At 70.4% G+C, this 16,680-nt stretch overlaps 3 protein-coding genes across 4 annotated transcripts; 2 read left to right on the forward strand and 1 right to left on the reverse strand.

The window, feature by feature from the left end:
• Nucleotides 1–2,125: 2,125 nt before the first annotated feature.
• Nucleotides 2,126–6,303, reverse strand: TMEM8B (transmembrane protein 8B). The gene is made up of 11 exons (XM_084305309.1): nucleotides 6,154–6,303; nucleotides 5,832–5,965; nucleotides 5,460–5,720; nucleotides 4,434–4,786; nucleotides 4,160–4,256; nucleotides 3,934–4,057; nucleotides 3,418–3,560; nucleotides 3,128–3,306; nucleotides 2,896–3,042; nucleotides 2,708–2,824; nucleotides 2,126–2,590 (listed from the first exon to the last, which is right to left on the reverse strand). Exons 1-11 carry the CDS (start codon nucleotides 6,174–6,176, stop codon nucleotides 2,255–2,257), a joined length of 1,914 nt encoding a protein of 637 aa, XP_084161435.1. The 5' UTR covers nucleotides 6,177–6,303; the 3' UTR covers nucleotides 2,126–2,254.
• Nucleotides 6,304–8,438: 2,135 nt separating this feature from the next.
• TAF1C (TATA-box binding protein associated factor, RNA polymerase I subunit C) lies at nucleotides 8,439–12,635 on the forward strand (the record flags this gene model as incomplete). Of its 2 annotated transcripts, XM_084305305.1 has the most annotated exons (14): nucleotides 8,439–8,730; nucleotides 8,815–8,908; nucleotides 9,015–9,121; nucleotides 9,206–9,301; nucleotides 9,388–9,458; nucleotides 9,548–9,795; nucleotides 9,887–9,997; nucleotides 10,087–10,210; nucleotides 10,302–10,373; nucleotides 10,471–10,606; nucleotides 10,693–10,821; nucleotides 10,938–11,112; nucleotides 11,231–11,368; nucleotides 11,467–12,635. In XM_084305305.1, the coding sequence occupies exons 1-14, from the start codon at nucleotides 8,605–8,607 to the stop codon at nucleotides 12,633–12,635; spliced, it is 2,796 nt and encodes a 931-aa protein (XP_084161431.1). In that variant the 5' UTR covers nucleotides 8,439–8,604. The 2 variants fall into 2 exon arrangements, with proteins under 2 accessions (XP_084161431.1, XP_084161430.1); XM_084305304.1 differs by having other exon boundaries at nucleotides 8,815–9,121.
• A 286-nt stretch (nucleotides 12,636–12,921) lies between these two features.
• On the forward strand, nucleotides 12,922–14,090 carry HINT2 (histidine triad nucleotide binding protein 2). The gene is made up of 5 exons (XM_084305322.1): nucleotides 12,922–13,005; nucleotides 13,398–13,532; nucleotides 13,616–13,720; nucleotides 13,794–13,866; nucleotides 13,954–14,090. The coding sequence occupies exons 1-5, from the start codon at nucleotides 12,940–12,942 to the stop codon at nucleotides 14,043–14,045; spliced, it is 471 nt and encodes a 156-aa protein (XP_084161448.1). The 5' UTR covers nucleotides 12,922–12,939; the 3' UTR covers nucleotides 14,046–14,090.
• Nucleotides 14,091–16,680: the final 2,590 nt, after the last annotated feature.

Genomic DNA, 16,680 nt, shown 5'->3' on the forward strand with positions numbered 1-16,680 from the left:
AAGGGAACACAATGGGATTGCAGTGGGGTTTCAAAGGGGACACAATGGGGCTGCAATGGGGCTGCAATGGGATTGCAATGAGGCTGAACTGGGGTTGCAATGGGTTTCCAATGGGAACACGATGGGGTTGCAAAGGGGTTGCAGTGGGGCTGCAATGGGATTGCAGTGGGGTTGCAATTAGGCTGCAATGGGGTTTCAAAGGGGACACAATTGGGTTGCAAAGGGGTTTCAATGGGCTTGCAACGGGGCTGCAATGGGGTTTCAGTGAGGCCAGTAGGGCTTGCAATGGGGTTGCAATGGGGCTGCAACGGGGACACAATAGGATTTCAATGGGGCTGCAATGGGGTTGCAATGGGGCCGCAGTGGGGCAGGCAGCAGCCAGCCGAGCAACTGTGTCTGTGCTGGTCTGGAGTGACAGCTCGGCAGCCAATAGGAGATCAGTACGGAGCGGGGGGCGTGGTCACTCCGAGGCCCGCCCCGCGTCCAGGGGCGGGGCCAAGGAGGCGCAGCCAATCAGACAGCGGGGAGGGGCGGGGCGAGGGCGGCGGGGGGGTCCCCGGTGACGTCAGCGGAGGGGATTCCCCGCGCGGCGGGGTGGGGGAGGGGAGGCTGCGGGGGGGGACGTTTTGGTGCCAAAAAGCCCGGATTTGGGTCTGCCAGGGCTGTCGGCACTGCGGGAGGGGGCTGGGGGGGGCCCCGTCCAGGGGCTGATGGAGGGAGTGGGGTGTCCTCACCCCTCGCTGCCTTCCCCTAATTAATGAGGCGCCTCCATTGGTTATAATTAACTAATAATTAGCCATAACTAGCCCCAGATTTTGGGGTGATAATTTCCGAGGAGGGAAATTATTATTATTGTTATTGTTGTTGTTGTTGTTATTATTATTATTATTATTATTATTATTATTATTATTGTTATTGTTGTTGTTGTTATTATTATTATTATTACTATTATTTCTGGAGCAGGGGCAGGGGACACGAGGGCTCACGCTGCCCTAGGCACAGCATCAATGCCCCTCCCAGCCATCCGCAATCCCGGGGGTCTCGCAGCCCCCACCCCTCCCACCCCGAGCCTTTTCGGGTACCAGTTGCCATGGGGATGCCGGAGGCACCTGGCTGCCATGGGGACACCGTTACCATGGCGACACGGCACAGGCAGGGATGGAGAGCACCAGAAGGACGCTCCTATGGGGGGGGGGGCCCAAGTCATGGGGACCCCAAGTCCATGATGGGGGGGAAGGCAGAGTCTGGCCCCAAAAGCATCCCCATGAGAATGGGGCTGGGAAGGAGGCAGGGGGGGTCCCCATGGGAGCTGATGGTGCCCATGGGGTGCGCAGGGCTGGCTCGGATCCCCTCTGCTGCTGCTTGGCCCTGCGTCCTCCTGCTCAGCCCGTCCTTGAGCCAAAAAGCGCAGCCGCAGGATTAATTAAACGAGGGAGCACTGAGCAGCTGCCCTCTGTTATTGTAGGGCCTACACAAACCCACCGGGCAGCACCATGCGCCGACCCCTTCCTTGGCATTGTGGTGCCCGCTGACACTGCCAGGGAGACGCGGCTGGACGTGGTGAAGTGAGCAACGACTTTAATTAAAAATTAATCCTTAACCAGCCTGGCCGACACGGGAAGGGCTGGAGGATGATATCCTGGATGGCAGCCGCCAGTCCCCGGGGCCCTTGGAGCAGCCCCCATGGCTCGACGGGGCTCGCCGGCCCCAGCAGGGCTGCAGCCTCGCCATCCTATCCCCATCATCCCCTCCAGATGCCCCCCCCCCGCAGCCCCCAGCTGGGGCCTGGCTCCCGGGGAGCCGGTTTAATTAGATCTCAATCCTATTAGGGAGCCGCCCGCCCGCCTGCAGCTGGTAATCCCGTTAGGCATCCCCTAAATCCCAGCACGCTGGGCTGCATCCCCAGGGAACGGCTAGGGGGGGGTGGAGGGGGGGCTGGAGCAGCACCCCAGGAGCTGCCCCGTGGCTGTCACACAGGGCTTGGGGACCTGCCTGGCACCGCGTCCCTGTCCCCCCCCCCGACACCCCAAAAGGCAGCTGGAGGGGGTAGGGGGGGTTCCCAATGCATGCAGTGCCCCCTCCCCGTGCCTTGGTGGCACCAGCAGGGACGTCACCGCCCCAGCCACGCCTGGGGTGCCTGGTGCTGCGGGGACACACAGACGGACGGACGGACAGACGGACAGACAGACAGCCCCGGCGCTGCCACCACCCCACCCCGGGGCCCCGAATCCGCTCTCCTGGGGGGGGGGTGCCGTCACCCGGTGCAGATGCTGTTGATGGAGGCGACGGCGGGGTCGACCAGCCCCAGCTCCTCCTGCTCGTTGACGCAGAGCTGGTACCCGCAGCCCTTGCGGCGGGGCAGCGGCCCCAGGCGCCCGGCGGGCTTGGCGCGGGGGGGCAGCAGGAAGCCGACGCTGCCGGCGATCAGCAGGTGCCAGATGCTGTGGATGTAGAAGTAGTTCTCCTCCGTCTCCACGAAGGCGTAGAGCAGCACGGCGGCCGCCGCGATCAGCGCCCCGGGGCACAGGTAGAAAGCCCAGCGCTTCCAGGTGGGCGGGTAGCAGTGGCGCCGGCGGATGGTGCGAGCTGTCTGCGAGGGGGACGGCAGAAAATTGAGGGGTTGGGGGGCTGCGGGGGCAAGCCGTGTGTCCCCTCCATCCCCTGAAGGACCCTCGCTGGGGATGGGGATGCGCCCCAAGGTCCTTACCCAAGCGATGGCCATGATGCCCAAGGCGAAGAGGCTGGGTCCCAGCAGGTTCCAGAGCCCGTGGCGGTCCATCTGCAGGGCCATGGAGAGCAGCATGGCCCCCAGCAGGTACAGCACCTGTGGGTGAGGAGGCGTCAGGACGGTCCCTCGCCCACCCCGGGGGGACCCTTCCCCGTCCCCGCACTCGCCTGCTTGACCACGGGCTGCAGCCGGGCCATGGCGATGACGGTGACCCAGACGGACATGAGGGAGCCCAGGAAATCGCAGAACTGCAGCACGTCGTAGTCCATGATGCAGAACACCACGATGCCCGGCTGGTCGCAGGCGTGGTAAAACTGGGGCCAGGAATGGGGGACGAAAGGAGGTGAGAGCTGCCCCGCACGGCTCCCCCCCGGCCCCTCGCCCACCGCCCAAACTCACGGTGGAGAAGAACATGGTGAAGATGTAGACGGCGGCTTCCAGGAGGTAGTGGCTGCGCACGGCGATGGCCACGGGAGGCACGAACATGACGTTGCTGAGGCAGAGCAGCAGCGTGGAGAGGAGCTGGAAGCCGTAGGAGAACGCCTCGGCGTTGTCCGTGCAGCCCCAGCCGTTCCAGCCTGCGGGCAGGAGAGCGGCCGTCACCCCGCAGCACCCACGGGGGGCAGCGGGGAAACCCCCTCCCAGCACCCCGGGGGGAGCTGGGCAGGGGGACAGCGGGGTTATCTCACCGGCTTTGCACTCGCAGGCGGCGTACAGGTAGTTGTTGGTGCGCAGCAGCTTGCACTGCCCGTAGATGCCGCAGTCGTTGATGCAGGGCGAGAGGTAGGCGCGCAGGTAGACCTCGGCCGTCACGTTGGTGCAGGGCTCGAACCTGCCCCAGGGTGGGGGAACGGGGTCAGCAGGCACACACCGTGCCCCTAGGGCAGCTCCCATCTCTGCCACGTCCATGTCCCCACGCAGCCAGGTGTGCACCCCGTGCACGAGGAGCGTACACGGCGCCATTTGCTCGCACCAACACAACCCCCAGGTGTGCCCACACCCCAAATCCCCACGGGGACACCGGTGTGGCAGGGCTGGGAGCAGAGCCATAAACCTGGAGGGGTCCCACAGGACACCGAGCAGAGCCGGGGTGCGGTGTGGGCACCCCCAGGGGCGCACGAGCCCTTCCCAACCACGAGCCGTGGGGACCCTCACCCAGCTCCATCCCCCTGCGCCCACCCCGCGCCCCCGCGGAGGGCTCCTACCCGTGCTCCGTGGCGCAGAGGGAGCGCAGGCTGAGGTACCAGCTGCCCGTCTGTGGGTAGGGGATGCGCAGGCGGCTGAGGCTGGCCGTGGCGTTGACGGAGAGGAGGAAGCCTGCCAGGGACTCTGCCGGCAGGGAGAGCAGCGGTGAGGGGACCCTCACGGTGGGGTACAGAGGGGTGCGGACCCCCCGGCACGCAGCAGGAGGAGGGGGGCTGCCCAGCCTACCCGTCTCGCAGGTGAGCGAGGCGTTGTCACTGGAGGCCAGCGGCACCTCGTGGTTCAGGCAGCCGAACACCGTCGCGTTCTCACCACGCAGGGAGCTCTGGCGGCAGAGGGGACACGGCCCCGAGCCATTTGGGGACACCCCCTGCTGCCACAGCCCCCTAACCTGCCACCCGCAGCACCCAGCCCACCGCCACGCACCCCAACCCACCGCTCCCAAGCCACATCCATCCCCCGGGAGCACCCCAAACCTCGCTCCTGGTGTCCCCACCCTCACCACGTTGAGCCGCAGCTCCAGGTTGAGCACCCCGCCGCTGTCCAGCACCGGCAGCAGGTTGATGACGAAGACGGCGGGGCGGTCGGGCGGCACCGAGACGTTGGGCCCGAAGAAGATGTAGAAGTGGACGGAGAAGGTGTCCAGCTCGTTGCGCAGCGTGGGGCGCACGGGCCAGCAGCGCTCGGCCGCGCTGGGGACGGCGGCCAGAGGGTGCCTGGTGCCGTTGGGGCTGGCGGGAGGGGGGCTGTCGGCACCCAGCGCCAGCCCGCCCGCGGAGCCGAAGGAGTGGGGCATGTTCATGGAGGCGCTGGAGGGCAGGAAGGGCGGCCGGGACAGGCTGGGGCGGGAGCAGTCTGCAGGGGGAGAGATGTCAGACCCGGCACTGATCCCCTCTGCCTCCCAACACAGCTCGCTGCGTGCGTCCTGGCACCTGGCAGTGTCCCCATGCATCCCGGTGTCACCAAGCATCCCAGTGTCACCACGCATCCCGGTGTCACTAAGCATCCCGGTGTCACCACGCATCCCAGAGCACCCCAGCACCTCCCAGAATGTCCCCGTGCATCCCAGCGTCCCAGCATCTCAGCACCTCCCAGAGCATCCAAGCATTCCTGCACCTCCCAGCATCTGTCTCAGCATCTCCCAGTGTGCCAGAGCGTCCCAGCATCCCAGTGCCTCCCAGTGTATCCCTGCACCTCACAACGTCCCAGAGCATCCCAGCACCTCCCAGAGCACCCCAGTGTCCCAAAGTATCCCAGCACCTCCCAGCATCCCAGTCCTCACAGAGCACCCCAGCATCTGTGTCCCAGCATCTCCCAGCATCCCAAAGCATCCCCGTGTCCCAAAGCACCCCTGCACCTCCCAGCACTTCAGCGTCCCAGCACATCCCAGTGCCCCAAAGCACGGATCCCAGTGCATCCCAGTGCCCCAAAGCCTCCCAGCACCCCCGTGCCAGCACAGCTGGCTGCCCCCCCTGTCACCCAGACCCCACAAGCACCCCAAATCAACACCGGGGCCGCGTCCCCTCACCCGTGAGCTGCACGATGACCTGGAAGGAGACGGCGCCCGGCACCCCGGGGTGCCTCTCCACCAGCACGTAGTACCAGTGCTGCCAGAAGGGCAGGTCCAGGGCCAGCTGGCAGGGCGCGTGCTCCCGGCAGTCCAGCGCCGTGGAGTTGTGCAGGGGGGGGGGCCTTGGCCCGTACCCGCAGCCACAGGGGGCAGCCCTCGGCCCCCCGGCACCGCAGCACCTCCACCTGCACGCGCGACGTGTAGCTGGGCACGAACACCCTGCGGGGACACGGAGAGGGGCTGGGGGAGGCCAGGCAGAGGGATGGGGGACCCCCGGGAAGCCGACCGCCCCCCGAAAAGGCTGGCAGACCCCCCCATCATCGTGCTCACTTGTAGAGGCAGGAGCGGTTGTGGGGGGCCATGCTCTGCTCGGAGGCGTATCCGGGGTACAGCACGGCGATGTTGACCAGGCGCTGCACGATGAGCTGCGGCTGGAAGAGGTACTGGCACTCCTCATAGAGACCCTACACCAGCAGGGCAGTCAGCACGGGGGTTTGGGGGGTGCCCAGCAGGGATTTTGGGTGCTGCCCACCCCGGTACCCCCCCTCCAGAGCCACCCAGTGCCCCACACCTACCCCACGCACCGCCAGCCCCAAATGCCAGCCTGGCACCGTGCCCTCCCCAATCCCCACCCCACCCCAAAGCCCTGCACCTTGACGGAGATCTTCCCCTCATCCTTGGGCAGGTGGGCAGCCAAAAACCAGTCGCCGGGCAGGGGGCTGGTGACGTTGAACACCCCCGTGGTGCGGTTGGGCAGCGTCCAGGTGAGGGTGAGGGCGAAGGAGCCAGGGACGGCCGTGTCCCTGGGGAAGTGCGTGCGCAGCGGGTTGATGACGGAGGGAGCCCCCGCGCGGAAATACCTGCAGGGAGCACGGCGGTTACCGGGGCGCAGCTTTGGGGTGGTGGCACGGGGACAGGAGGGGGGTCACCGCGGGGCAGTGCCCTCCAGTAGGGACACGCCGGGCGCTCACACGGTGATGCTGCGGTCCGGGCAGTGGTCCCCGAAGGTGCCGCCCTGCTCCTTGAAGGTGATGAGGTTCCAGACGGCGATGACCGTGTCCTCGGGGATGTGGAAGTGGAAGAGCTCGATGCTGGCAAAGGAGCGGAAGGGGCTGAGCTTGCGCGGCGTGCGGGTGAAGTAGTCGGTCACGAAGAGCCCGTCTGCGGGGGGGGGAGACCCAAGGGGCTCTCTCAGTGGGGCTGGGACCCCCTCCCCGGGCTCTGCCCCACTCACGCGGGGGAGGCGCGGTGCACATATGGGGTGCGCACATGCACACGGGGGTGCCGCCTGCGCGCACGGCGAGGCGGAGGCGTGCACACCCACGGGTGGCTGCGCACAGCCTGCAAGATGCTTCCTGCGGGGCTGCCCAAACTGGCCGGCGTCCCCCGGGGAATTTCCAGGAGCATGGGCAGCAGCGGGGAGGCAGGCACGTCCCTGGAGCTCCAGAAACAACTTCGCCCTGCCGCTGGCACGCCTGCCCAGCGCCAGCCCGGGAATCCCAGGCCTCATTCCCCAGGGATGCTCTGAGGATGGGATGCTCGTGGCTGCGGGATGCCAGCAGCCCTGGGGGGACTCGTCCAGCTGGGAATTGGGGGGAGCGGGGAGGAAGGGGCTGCTTTGTACAGCCTGTGCCCGGCCGGGGGTGTGCGTGCGTGCGTGTGCCGGCGGGCACGTGTGTGTTTGTGCTGTGCGTGTGTGTGTGTGCAGCCCCAGCAGGCTGAGCCCCGACACGCATCTGCTCCTGCAGCCCTCTCCTGGAACAAAGGCAGCTCCCCCTCCCCTATCACCAAATGCCCGTCTGCGTGTAGGGTGCCCGACCCCAAATCCTCCACCACGAGCCCGCCCTGGGGGGCATCTCCACGGCACCCCCAGGGGACCGGAGCTCCGTGCCAGGGGGGGTCCCCGGGGGGATGGAGACCCCCAGGAGGGGTCCCCGGTGCTCAGTCCCCCGAGATGAGGTTGGGGGGGGTCGGGAACCGGGACGGAGCCCCCCAGGGCTGGACGCGCAGCCCCGGGGCTCAGCACCGCGGACAGCGCCCGCGGCCGGGGCTCAGCACCGGGGACAGCGCCCGCGGCCCCAAATCGCCCCCCCCCCCCGCCCCACAGACACCTCGGGACCCCCTCCCCCGACACCACCCCTCGCGTGTCGCACCCCACGGCACCCCCCCGCGTCCCCCTGGTGTCTGTGTGCGGGGCTGGGGGGGGGGATTTCTCCCCCTATTCCCCACCGCGCCCCATTGCGCGGACACCCCTCTGCGCGCCCCCGCGACCCCCCCCGCGCCCCATAGCAGGCAGACACCGTGCCCCACAGCCCCCCCCACTCTCCCCACGCATCGCAGCCCCCTACCCACTCACCCCGCACCCCCCACAGGCCCACCATACCCCCTTACACCACCACCGTCCCCCCCTATACCACCACCATCCCCCCTGCAGCGGCCGTGCCCCCTTTTACAGGCTCGCGCCCCCCACTATAGGGTCGTGCCCCCCCCCATAGGGGGGACCCGTGACCCCCCCACCCCCCCACCCCCGGCCCCCGGGGCGCTCACCGGCGGGCGGCGGCAGGAGGAGGAGGAGGAGGAGGAGGAGGAAGAGCAGCAGGAGGAGCAGCGGCGGCGGCCGCAGCGGGGGGCGGACGAGGGGGTCCCGGCGCCCCCTCCCCGCGCCGCCCCGCCGCCCCATGCCGCCCCGCCGCCGCCGCCGGAGCCCGACGCGCGCCCGCGAGAATGACGTCACCCGGCGCGCCACGCCCCCTCCCCGCGCGGCCATTGGCTGCGCCGCGCGCCCGTCGCCGCCCTCCGCGCCTCGGGCGCTGATTGGTGGGGCCGCGAGGAGGGGCGGGGCCGGACCGGCGGCGGCGGCGGCGCGCGCGCGCGCTCGGGACGCGTGCGGGGCGGGGCGGGGTGGCGGGAACCGGGAGCGGGACCGGGACCGGGATTTGGGACCGGGATCGGGATCGGGACCGGGAACCACTGGGACTGGGACCGGGACTGGGACCAGGACCGGGACTGGGACCAGGACCGGGACTGGGACTGGGATCGGGCCCCTCCGGTACCCGGCGCACCCCCCCGGTACCCGGTCCCCCCCCGCTCCTCCGGTGCCCCCATGGAGTTCCCCGCCGCTCTCTTCCCTTCCTATTTCGGCTGCGGCCCCCCCAAGGATGAGGCCGGCCCCGCGCCGGCTGCCGGCTGGGGGGAGCACGGGCAGGTGCTGGAGGCCGGGAGCGGGCAGGTGAGAGGGGAGCGGGGTTGGGAAGGGGGTTGGGGATGGGGGCGCCGGGGCCACCCTCACCTCCCCAATCCTGTCCCCGTGCAGCTGCAGCCGCCGTTCGTGCCCCGCCGCAGCCGGCAGGGCGAGAGCTGGGAGCCCTGCGAAGCTGCTGCCGTGCCCCTGCTGCCACCCAACGACAGTGAGGACCTGGGGGGGGAGGTTTTGGGTGCCCCCAGGCACCGAGCCACGTGCTGGCACCCGTCCCGTCCCCGCCGTGCCAGCCGTGCCCTGCTGTGTCCCCGCAGGCTGCTGGGTGCCCCCTCTGGTCCCCCAGGACATCCTGTACCGCGGCGTGCTGCGCAGGAAGCTGCGGGCAGGGAGGTCGGGAGCCGCGCTGGACTTCACCAAGCAGGTACCAGCGAGGGGCTGGGGCACAGCCTGGCGGGGACCACGGCGTCCCCGCACGTCCTGACACTGCCTTTCCCTCCCCGCACAGCTGGGACACTTCTTTGTGGATCACCCAGAGGACGCCTTCGGGTCCCTGGGGCAGCTGCTGCACAAGAACTTCCACCTGGGTGACTCCAAGCTGAAGGTCAGTGCCTGTTTGTTTGTTTTTGGGGGGACGGGGGCTCCATCAGCCCCCCTGGCTGCAGCCCTGACCCTTTTTCACCCCCCCAGAAACCCTCCCGGGACACCACCATCCGCATGACAGCCCTGGTGGAGGAGCTCAACCGGCTGGAGGCCAGGCGGTGAGTGCTCCCCGGGGACAGGGAATTTGGGGGGGGGGGGGGGGGTTTCCTGCAGGACCCCCTCCCCGTGACACCGGCTGTCCCCGCAGCGGCTGCCCGCGGCGTAACTTCGTCTCCCGCCTGCGCTGGTTCTCCCACCTGTGCCGGGACTGGCTCTTCGAGGTGCCACTGGGGCTGCTGGCCGACTGCGTGCACGAGGAGCTGCTGCTGCAGTGGGCCGGCCTGCTCTTCGACGACAGCCCCACCGGGGGGGCTCTGGCCTGGCTGCCCCCCCAGGAGGCGAGTGGGCGCGTGGGACGCCTGGTCTACCCCGGCGGGGAGGTCATGAATTACCTCTGTATCCTTACCCCTGGGGGAAAACGGGGAGGGGTATCCCCTGGGGAAGGTAGAGGGGGTTGTGGTAGTGCCCTTAGCTGCCCCCCCCCCAGATTTTCAGGACGTGGTGCTGGAGGAGCAGCCCCGTGCCCGAGGGGCCCCGGCGCAGTTTGAGCTCAATGGGCGCATCCGGCAAGTGGGTGCCGCACGGGTGGATGGAGAAGGTGAGCGAGCCCCGGGACCCGCACCCTGGGGTGACACCTTGGGGACCCTGCCCTCCTAACCAGCCACCTTGTGTGTGTCCCATCCCCAGATTTTGTGGGTGTCCGCTCCGACTACCACTGTGGAGTTTGGAGGGTGCCGGGCAGGGCGGGCGCTGCCCCCAGCCCGCTGCAGGTCATCCGCACCGACGTGCCGGCCTCCTGCCTCACCGTCAGGTGGGTGCCGGGGAAAACCAGCTCCTGGGGGGCTGTGCTGCCACCACAGACCCCCCTGTCCCCATGGTGATGCCGTCCCCCTGCCCCACAGCCCACACCTCCCCGGGGAGCTGGCTGTCTGCACCCAGAGCGGAGCCGTCTACCTCTGGAGCGTCGAGACTGGGTGAGACGGGGCGCTGCGGGCTGGACCCTCTGATTTTGGGGTGCTGGGAGGCGGGGGAACCCTCCTGCCCACTGGTGGTGCCCCTTTCTCCTCGCAGGCTGCAGCGGCTCCGCCACGACCCCCAGACCCTGTTTTTCCGGGACCACTCGCCCTGGCGCTGGAGCGACTTCACCGCGCACCCACGGGTGCTGAGCTGCGCCGACCGCACCGGCATCCAGTGCCTGGACACCCGGGTGAGCCTGGGACGGGGGGCGTGGGGTCAGTGGGGAGGGGGCCCGGCACCCTGGGGTGCTGATGGCACCCTGCCCTGCCTCCACAGGCTCCCTCCAGCTGCCACTTCGACTTCTTCAAGGTGGGCGAGGAAGCCGGGTGCCAGCAGGGCGAGCGCGTGGTGCTGCCCATGTACCTGGGCCGGGCTCACCCCTGCCAGCACCTCGTCACCACCCAGGTGAGACCCCCCACGGCTGGGGGGCACAGCCCTGGACCCCCCCACACCCTTTTAACGCTGCTGATAAGTGGCGTGGAGGAGAGGGAGCCCCGCTGAGCTGTCCCCCCTCTTCCCAGTTTGCCGTGTACCTGATGGACGAGCGCCTGCCGCTGGTGCCCGTGCTGAAGTGGGCGCACATGATGAAGGCCCCCCCTCTTTTTGCCCAACTGGCGCCGGGGGGGCCGGGCAGGAGCCATAAGGTGGTGCTGGGCGCCTCCCGCACACAGGAGCTGCTGCTGCTGCAGTACACGGGTGAGAGAGCAGCACGGGGGGGCACGGGGCTGACCGCGGGCACCGCGTCCCCTCACCTCGCCGTGCGGTGCCACGGAGGCACAGGGTGATTTTTTTGGGGGGCACCTCGGTTTTGCAGGGGGCAGCAAGTCGGCCTGCCAGCTGGTGGGGCCGCCGCAGAGGCTGCAGAGCATCGCCAGCTGCCTGCCTCACCTCCCCACACAGCTCCCACACCGCCACCACTGGCTCCAGCAGCGCCTCGGTGCCCCCGCCGCCGGTGAGCAAAGCTGGGGAGCACGCGGGGGTCCCGGGGGCAAAGAGGGGACGTGGCCACCGGGTCGCTGCAGGTGGCAACTGCTGTGTTTGTCCCCGCAGGGCTGGCCGCCGTGCAGCACCAGCAGGGCCGGCAGGAGGCCCTGGTGGTCTTCCAGCTCTCCGAGGCCGGGGATGTCTTCTACCAGGCGCTGAGGCACGAGGCGGCGCCAGCACCCGCTCCCCGCCGGGAGGAAGAGGAGGAGGCGACGCAGGAGGCCCCGGGCTCTTCCCCGCTGTTCAGCAGCGAGGAGGAGGCGCAGGAGGAGGAGGAGGAGGAGGAGGATGAAGGAGAGCAGACCTTCTACCTCTCCAACCTGGAGGTGATCATCAACGACGAGGAGGAGGAGGAGGTGGTGGGCACGCCGGGGGCCACGGAGGAAGCCGAGCCCCCCGCGGAGCGCCGCGCCAGCCCCCAGCCCCCTCCAGCCGTGCCCAGCCCGGCCGCTGCCCTGCGGTACCGCCGCTGGCTGCGGGCCCTGCTGCGGGTCTGGGGGGGCTCCCCGCGGCACGCCTGCCCCCCGGGACCCCCCACCATCAGCAAGCGGCGCCTCTTCACCCGCAAGGAGCTGGCGGCCCCCGCGGCACCCAGCGCCCTGCACCAGCAGCTGCGGCAGCGGCTGCGCCAGGCCATGCGCCTCGGGGAGCGCATCCAGCGCTGGGACACGGCCCCCGAGCCCCCCGGACCCCCGCCACCACCCCCCCAAGAGCCTGACGCCCTGAGCGCCCGGCTGACGGCAGCCTGGGGGGGCGAGTGGGGGTCTGGGGGCGCGGGTGCCAGCTTGGCACAGCGGCGGCAGGCGCTGCGGGAGCGGCGGCGGCGGCAGAAGGCGGCGCGGGCTCACCGCAGCCTCTCGGCCAGCTTCACCTCCTCCGTCACCTACCAGTCCGAGCTGTCCGAGCTCAGCGACGCCGGACCCCCGCGCTCATCCCCCCCGGCCACCCCCTTGGAGGTGGTGGTGGGGGGCTCCCCGCCGGCCGCCCCCTCCCCGCCGCCCCCCGTGGAGCCCATGCTGTCCTCGCAGGAGCTGCGCTCGCGGGGGATCCCCAAGGAGCGGCGGCGCACGCTGCGGGACTACCTGGCCGTGTGGGCAGAGGGGCCCCAGGACCCCCCCGAGCCCCCCAGCACGCCGGGGGCGCCGCTCTGCATCCCCTCCTCCCAGAGCCAGCTCTCCTCCTCCTCCTCCTCCTCGCAGCCCCTCCGCCGCAAGCGCCCGCGCATGGGCTTCTGAGGGGGCAAGAAATAAACCCTGACGGCACAGCCCTGGCTCTGGATTTTTTTTTTAAGGGGGGGGGCACCCACGCGTGACCGTGGGGGGGGCCACCCCCAGCACCCACCATCGGGTGTGGGGATGAGTGGGGGGGGAGCAATGCGCCCTGCACGGATCGGGCTGGGTGCCTGGAGCGCGCCACGCGTGGGTGCCTCCCCCCCCTCTCCGCGGTCACGCGTGGGCGCAGGGGGGAAGGGGCGCGGGCGCTTTAAGGCGCGGGGGGGGGGGCGTGGCGGAAGCCGGGGGAGGGGCGGAGGCGCGCGCCATGGCGGCGGCGGTGCTCGCGCGTGGGTGGGCGCGCGCCTGGGTGGCGGGGGCGCGCCTGGGGCAGGTGGGCACGCGTGGGGTGCGCGGGGAGGGGAGGGGGGGGCGTGGGATAAAGGAGGAGTAAAGAGGGGGGGGGGGGGAAAGAGGAGGGGAAGGGGGATGGGGGGTGGGTCCTGCGCCCGCTTCCGCACCCGTGCAAAGTCCACGAGTGGGCGTGCAAACGCACACACACGCACAGAGCCCCCCTGCGGAGTGGGGACCCACGCGTGGCCCCCACCTCGCCAGCTTAACCCCCTCCCGACCACCCTTATGCCCGTCCCCTGTTGCTCCCTGCACGTCCTTGTGTGTGTGTGTCCCCTCTCCATGTCTCCAAGCCCACGGGTGTCCCCGTGTCACCCCCCCCCACGCGTGCCTGGTTGTCACGCCCCCCCCCCCCCCCACCGTGTGTGCCCCCAGCGCCCCCTCAGCGGGCAGGACGGGGAGGTGGGCAAGGCGCAGCGGGCGGCCGCCGGGGCGGGCACGGAGCCCACCATCTTCAGCAGGATCATCGCCCGCACCGTGCCGGCCACCATCCTCTACGAGGACGAGGAGGTAAGGGGGCAGCGGGGACACGCGTGGACCCCCCCCCACCCGAGTGAGTGAGGGTCTCAGGGCGCCGCACCCCCTCCCCGCAGTGCCTGGCCTTCCGCGACGTGGCCCCCCAGGCGCCCGTGCACTTCTTGGTGATCCCCAAGCGCCCCATCCCGCGGCTGAGCTGCGTGGAACCGCAGGATGCCCAGGTGAGTGGGGGCTCGGGGACGCGAGTGGGGACAGGGGACACGCAGGGCTGAGCCTCCTGCCCCCTCCCCGCAGCTCCTGGGGCACCTGATGGTGGTGGCGGCGCGCACGGCGAAGGCGGAGGGGCTGGAGGACGGATACCGGCTGGGTGAGTGTGTGGGGGGGGGTCCCCTCCCCTGTGCCCCCCCACGGGTGACACCACCCCCACGCTGACCCCCTGTCCCTCTCCCGGCAGTGATCAACGACGGGAAGCACGGCGCCCAGTCCGTCTACCACCTGCACCTCCACGTGCTGGGGGGGCGGCAGATGGGCTGGCCCCCCGGCTGAGCCCCCCGGGTCACCCCCATAATAAAGCTGCTCGGGGCACCCGCAGTGGCTTGCTTGGCTCTGTTTTTTTTGGGGGACAACCCCAGCGCTCTCGGGGGGGGGTGGTGAAGGCTGTGCTGCCTCTTATCTCGGCCTCCACACCAGGCCTCCACTGTGAGATCCTCCCCGTGCACACCCCAGAGCCCCCCGTGCACACACCGGTGTGCAAAGGGTTGCACTGCACGCCCCAGAGCCCCTGCGCAAGCACCACTGTGCAAAATGTTGTGTTGCACACCCCAGGCCCCCTGTGCAAACACAATGCATGACGAATTGGACACCCCAGACCCCCCCGGTACATGCACAAGTGTGCAAACCCTTGCATTGCACACCCCAGTCCCCCACTGTGCACGCACCACCGTGCAGCACACATTGCCCTGCACACCTCAGCCCCCCCTGTGCGTGCGCCACAAGGCACAACACATCCCGTTGCACACCCCAGCCCCCTCCCCGTGAACGCACCACTGTGCAAAACACCACGTTGCACACCCTGTACCCCCCTGTGCATGCACCACCGTGCAGGACACGTCATATTGCACCCCCCCCGGGCCCCCTGCACGTGCAAGACACACGCAGCCCCGTACCCACACGGTGGCACCGGGCCACCCGGCCACGTGCAGGGCAGCAGCGGGGCCACGGCCCCGGCGTCTATCATCTCCCTGCCCCGTGCCTCCTGCTCCGGCCGCCGCTAAATTTAGCAGGGGGCCGGCGCTGGCGCAGCGCGCAGCCCACCTGGCACCGCGGCGCGGCCGCCTGGGCCCCCGCCAGGCGCGCAGGGACCGCAGCCGCCGGGGATAATGTGGGGTCTGTTCGCCCGGGTGTCGCTGCCGGCGGCTCTTGGGGCCCGGCTGGGGGGCTCATGGAGGTTTGGGGGGGGGTCCCTGCGCTCTGCAGACCCCTTGCAGCCGTTGCAGACCCCTGCTCTGGAGCACCGTGTTAGTGGGGGCTCCCCAGAAGGTGCACATGAGAACATGGGGGGGTGTGGAATAAGGGGGGCACTGGCATTGTCCTGGGGGGGTCCCTAAAACATGCACGCAGGCTACATTGGCATTGTGCCCCCCCACACACACACTTTGTGCCGGGGCGGGCGGGGGGCCCAGGGTTGTTTTCATTCCCCAGCCAAGGACTATCGCAAATGACGCAAGTTCCCCAAAGACATCGAGGGGAAAGGGGGGGGAGGAGGAGGAGAAGGAGGAGGAGGGGGGGGGGTGGATGTGTCAGCGGCACGCTGCGCCCAGATGTGCTCCAGCTCCCGCTGCCGGGCCCCAAGCCCTGGGCTCCCCGCAGGGTGCCCCGGAGCAGAGCCACGTCCCCGGGGGGGCGGACACCGAGGGCACGGCGCGGGGGGGGCCTCCCCGCTCACCCCCAACCCCGGGCACGTGTGTGCGCCCCCCCGGCGCTCCTCTCTCTCCCCGCAGCTGCTCGGCAGATGGGCTCGCAGCAGCCGCAGCCCCGGGCCCCTTCGCGGCGGGGCTGCCGGCACGGACGGCCCCCAGCTCCCCCCCTCCCCGACGGCTTGGCCCGGAGCCGAGCTCCCGGGGCGGGGGCCGTCCCCGCTGGGCCGCGGGGGTGAGACGCGAGGCCGGCCAGGATAAACAAGAGGCCCCAGCGCCGCCAGCGCGGTGGCCCGGCCGGCGCACACCGCAGAGCGCTGCAATAACAGCCCGGGGGCCGCCGCCGTCAAAGGGCCCTTCTTCTGCACGGCGCCCGTCGAGGCTGGAAGGGGCTGGGAGAGGGAAGGGGGGGGGCGGAGAGCAGGGCTGGCGTCCTGCAGGCTCGGGGGGGGGGCGGCCGGGCCCTGCCCTGCCCCTCCCGGGCCGCCCCCTCCCCGCCCCGAGGCGCGCAGAGGGCGCACGGCGCGCCCCGGCCGCCCCCTCGGGGCTGCGGCCGCGCACGTGGACGGAGCGCGCGCGCGCGCGCCGCTGGCCACGCCCCCTGCCCCCCCGAAACCGCGCCCCCCTCGCCCATCTCCCGCCACCTCGCCCCACTCTATCCCCGCCCCCCACGAGGCTCTCCGCCAATGGGAGGCGCCCCCGCGCTCGGCTCCGCCAATCGGATGGCGAGGACGGCGTCCCCCGTCCCCATGGAGATGGGAGGGGGCGGCGCGGGAGAGGAGCCCCCGGGCCCGGCCATGGAGCGCGGAGCGCGGCGGGGGACGGAGACCCCCAGGGGGTGGGCACCGGGGGGCACCGGGGGGCACCGGGGGGGCACCGGGGGGGCACCGGGGAGGGGGCCCGGGGGTGCTGGGGAGGCACCAGGGGGGTGTTTTGGGGGGTGCTGGTGACCCCGCCTGGTGCTGGGGTCACCCAAGGGGCAGGGGTCACCGGGGGGGCACTGGGGGTCGTGACCCCGCTGTCTGTCCCCGCGCGCAGGGTGGCTCTGACCGGCTGCGCGCCCCCAAAGCATGGGGGGGACCCCCGGGATGAGCCCCCCCCGCGCACGGTGAGGATGCGGGGGGACGTGCTGCTGCCCGTGGGGGGCTCGTGCCATGGGGAGCCCCCCGGGGTGGTGGTGGTGGACGGCGGCGAGGAGCCGGGCGCCGACGAGGAGCACCAGGAGGAGCAGGAGGCCGCGGCCGAGGAGGTCCCAAAGGTGCTGG

Source organism: Netta rufina, assembly GCF_964035555.1.
Source record: "Netta rufina genome assembly, chromosome: Z".
Taxonomy (NCBI): domain Eukaryota; kingdom Metazoa; phylum Chordata; class Aves; order Anseriformes; family Anatidae; genus Netta; species Netta rufina.